At 29.0% G+C, this 4,701-nt stretch overlaps 1 protein-coding gene across 2 annotated transcripts in view; it reads left to right on the forward strand.

Annotated features, from left to right (window-relative positions):
* The window catches only part of LOC108752141 (histidine decarboxylase), a 17,458-nt gene extending 13,906 nt beyond the window's left edge, over window positions 1-3,552 (forward strand). Inside the window, exons 9-16 of one of the 2 annotated variants that reach the window (XM_018492783.1) lie at window positions 145-164; window positions 352-450; window positions 598-818; window positions 1,056-1,165; window positions 1,844-2,014; window positions 2,761-2,837; window positions 2,942-3,062; window positions 3,128-3,552. In XM_018492783.1, coding sequence (XP_018348285.1) covers window positions 145-164; window positions 352-450; window positions 598-818; window positions 1,056-1,165; window positions 1,844-2,014; window positions 2,761-2,837; window positions 2,942-3,062; window positions 3,128-3,462 — 1,154 coding nt within the window. In that variant the 3' untranslated portion in view covers window positions 3,463-3,552. The remainder of the gene's footprint in view (window positions 1-144; window positions 165-351; window positions 451-597; window positions 819-1,055; window positions 1,166-1,843; window positions 2,015-2,760; window positions 2,838-2,941; window positions 3,063-3,127) is intronic. The other variant, XM_018492784.1, reaches the window with a different exon arrangement.
* The last annotated feature ends 1,149 nt before the right edge of the window (window positions 3,553-4,701 follow it).

A 4,701-nucleotide genomic window follows, 5' to 3' on the forward strand; every position in this document is an offset into this window, starting at 1 on the left:
TTGGAAAACATAACATTTTTTTTATCTGTGGCAAAGATAATGTATATTCTAGTAAAAATAAAATGAAGATATTTCATCTAGATTATCGAGATGATTTTATCTAGAAATCAGTAAACACTATATAATAAACATTTTTTTTAATAGGTCTTGCGATTGATTATATGGTAAGTAATATGTGCCACATAATAATATATTATAAAAAAATTTTAAATAAAATAATTATAGTTATATATCTTTGTAAGGAAAATTTATCTTTATAATTATAATAACATTTTTAGTGTTATTATATTTTTTAAAAGAAAGAATGTATAAACTTAACAATATAAAATTTGGTTTTAATGTTAATTTCAGCATTGGCAAATTCCTCTATCCAAAAGATTTCGGGCTTTAAAACTGTGGTTCGTTATCAGGAATTACGGAATTACTGGCTTGCAGAAACATATACGAGAGGTGAATAATGTAAAATAAACATGTTTTTATCAAAAAGTTAAATCTAATGAAAGATGTTTAGAGATGGAAATATTTTAAATTTAATTAACGCTTCTTTTATTTATTACATAGAAATGTATAATGTAAATCTGAAATTTATATTAATAGGGCGTGAGACTGGCACAGAAGTTCGAAGCTCTGGTCTTGGCCGACGCTCGCTTTGAAATTCCCGCTCCGAGGCATCTCGGCATGGTAGTCTTTCGTCTTCTCGGGGAGAACACCTTGACAGAACGTTTACTAAAGAAGCTTAACTCGCGGGGTCGATTGCATTGCGTGCCAGCAGCTTTGCACGGCAAATATGTTATCAGATTTACAGTTACCTCTACAAAGTATGTCTTTTTATATGTTTATTTTTCAATATTCATAATAAATTCATGTAATTATATTGAACTAAAATGAATGAAAACAATTTCTCTAAACTTTGCTATTCTATATATATGGTAGAGAAAGTCTTTCAAGAATTAAAGCTCTCGAAATATATTTGTTCTTGTCAATCTTGTCACACCAATAATTCTAATGCACTTAATGGATTTTATGAGCTTTTCAAATAAAACCTGATATTTCAGCACGACAAATGAAGATATTCTAAAGGATTGGGCAGAAATACGAAGTACCGCTAATGAAATCTTGGGTGATACTGCTCGATCACCTATACGAGCTAGAGTTCCTCTCGCAGGTAATATCGAGCCGAGACGCTAAAACAGCTTCAGACAGCTTAACAGAAAATAGCGATTGATAATGACAATAATGTTAAACTATTTTTTGACAATGAAAACTCACCTTAGCTAAAAATATTATTTACATTATTATTTAAATTGCAATTTGTAAAAGAAAGCCACAATTTTATTTTTCAATTTGTAGAATTCGTTTTGTGCAGATTTTGTACAAAAACACACCACAAATATATAAACTATGAGTTTTTACTTCTTTAATTATGTAAACAGATTATGTTTTTATCAGTATTAATAAAGTGCAATTGATTAATAAAGTGCAGTTAGATACCGAGACATAAGAGGATATCTCTTTAAGAGATTTACACCAATACCGGGAACTTTCCTCTGTATTTTTCAAATTTAATCATTGATTTGCATTTATTACTTTTATTAAGTAGTGATAAAAATGATTTTACGGTTAAATAAATATTTTTATTACGCTTATACACAATAAGTTGTTATTTTTTCGTTATTATGAACACACGATTGCTCCTACACTTCGCACATATTACACTTATTAAAGGTGAGTCATTATATATAATTTTCGCGTAACAGAATTAAATTTATATTTATTAGTTTTTCATTAACTTATAATATTTAACGTTACTACGAAATATGTGATCAATTTCGATAATTTACAGATACACGGCAGAAGAATGAAAATTTTGGATCGAGTTTATTATTAGCAAATTCACCAATGTCACCGAAAATTGTAAACGGTAGTTTTGCTGCCATATATGACACGGCTGATGTATTTGAAGAATGCATGAAAACTTTTGGGAAAATTCATCTTGAGGCGAAAGATAGTCCAGGTAAATATTTATTCATCCATTATTATCTTTAATTGGAAAAAAAATATTTATATAAATTTCTTTACTATTATTATTGCTGTCGTTCGGTTAGAAAAAAGATTATATGATTTTAATAAAAACACACACACACACACACACACACACACACACACATACACATCGTAAGCGATTTATGGGTGATTGATCACAATGGATCAGTAGTATCTTGCATCAAGCGATGCGGTAGTTTGCGATGCCAAGGGCATAAAAATAGTAAAACGAGCGTTATGAAAGTTATTACATATAGGGTGCGTTCTGAATTGCGTATAAACCGCATGATGCGTCATTTGTCATTATTGTTCACCGAATAATAGAGAAAGATGCAATAATACATCATGCGTTTCATGCATTCGAAACGCACCCATAGACACGAGTACTGCGAGTCAATCGTTCGGCCGCCACTTCAGCCAAGACAAATCAATCAAATCAATTGATCGTAGATGAATCAAAGATCAAGATCAATGAGATTGTCAGTAGAACAGAGTAAATTAAACGGTGTAACTTTTTCAAGTTCTGGTATTTCTCTGCATTACTTTGTTACATCCTTTACAACAGTTATTTGTAATTGTATGTATACGCGCGGATTCTCTTGACTTTATTTAATATTTTAAAAATATATTATTAAAGCCAATATACATTATTTTCAAGATAATCTAATTATCATGTCTAAAACATTAGCTAATATTATCTTGTTACATTTATTTCAGCTATGCGTCGTCGTATTCGCGGAATATTAATGTCAGGTAAACAATTTTCGCTGGATTCTCGTATGGATCTCGTTCAGGTATGTTTGAATCAATCGATAATTTTTATTTTTACATATTTTAGTATCTTTTGGTATCGTTTACGAAATAAGTATAACATTATCTAAATGATATTGTTCTTTAGGGATATGTTTGCAGCCGTCCACTCTCGGATTCTCCTTCCGAATTACCATTAATGAAAGAGGATGAAGATGCCGGAAGCGAATCAATATTTGACGTTGATGTAATGGATGAATCTGAAAATGGTGCGTTCCCATTATTTTATAAATAACAAAAAAAAAGCGTATACTATGAAATTTATGGTCTTCAGATAAATCAATTGTTTACAAAAATTGGGAGGATTCTGATAATTCTGAAACAACTGAGAGGGAATCATCCGTCTCGAAGAGCGATTCGAGTTATACCGTAACGAATGGTTCGTTCATCAATGTTGGTAAAGATAACAGCGATAACACAGTGACGATTGCTTCGGCCGATGTAGGCTTTCCTAGAAGTGAAACTATAGCTGCTTTTGGACATCGTCCTTATACAGGCGATCTAGTGCCTGTCCGAGTTTTGAAAAAGAAGTCAATGAAAGAGAATAAAGAAGACGATGGCAAGGAAGAGCTCTGCAGAAAATGCGGTCACTACTCTAAACGTCAGTAATTAGTCCAAAAGTATTCTTCATACATTAAAAAGCGTATGAGCACTCGAAGCCATTCTTATAATATTTTCACAGATCTGTCAATTTAAAATTATTTTTACGATATATCGTGTTAGCAAATTAAATTAAATGTTAAGTGGAATAACAAATAAATTACATCTTGGTAAATAAATTTCAAAATTTGAGGGCATAGCAAATTTTAAAACAATACAAAATTATTATGGAAAATTAATTCTGTATTTTTTTTATAAGTAAGTGCATATATTCTATACATTTTGTTAAAATTATTAACTGATGTGTTTATATTTTTATTTAAAAATATAATTTATTTTTTTTTTATTGTAATAATTATATTTACACAATTTAGATTATTGATTGTATATTAATATCCTATAAAAATAAAAAAATATTAAAAGATTAGTTAAAATAATTAATAGTCGTCTTCTTTTTAATATTTATGTAGTTTATGTTGTTAGTTAGAACAGTTGTAGTAATTGTCAAAGTTATAAAGTGCAATATGTACGTAACAAACGTATAAAATTAAATAAATGCACAACATAATGAAACGCTTAATGACCTATTAATTATTATTTACGCATAGATGTATTATGTATACTTCATTCCTTTATTATCCTAAAAATCTTAAAAGTATATTAAATGTGTATACATAAATATTATATGTATATCTTACGTCCTATAAATTTCACAATTATTTTTTTCATGAAGATTTGTATCATCATCAACTTTAGAAATAATTCTAAAGTCGAACAAAATGTAAACTTTATTTATAAATATTTGCGATACTGTTCGAAAACATAAAATATAGCTACGACAAGGATTACGAAACCAAGTGATAAACACGCAACAAAAATATAATCAGTAATCATGAAATACACACTCAACCGGTCTTTTGTCCTCAAAAAGTATATTTAATTTTCTAAAATTATCCATACATCCTAGGATGCGTTCAACCAGACTATTAGCACTATTTTATTATACTTTGTGTTATTTTATCCTTGTTTTACATCTAATAAAAGATAGAATAACACAAATAGTACTAATAGCATCTTCCCAAACGCACGTCTAAGTCAGTCCGTAGTTTCTATTCGAAGAAATGGATTATTAAGAAAATAAAAAATGATCAAACTCCGATTGGATTATCCATTACATCGATGCATATAAATAATTTAATTTTTATACATGTATTAATTTTAATATGATTAGTTCTAACTTTAGTTCTT

The sequence above is a fragment of the Trachymyrmex septentrionalis genome, unplaced genomic scaffold, assembly GCF_001594115.1.
Source record: "Trachymyrmex septentrionalis isolate Tsep2-gDNA-1 unplaced genomic scaffold, Tsep1.0 scaffold56, whole genome shotgun sequence".
Classification (NCBI taxonomy): domain Eukaryota; kingdom Metazoa; phylum Arthropoda; class Insecta; order Hymenoptera; family Formicidae; genus Trachymyrmex; species Trachymyrmex septentrionalis.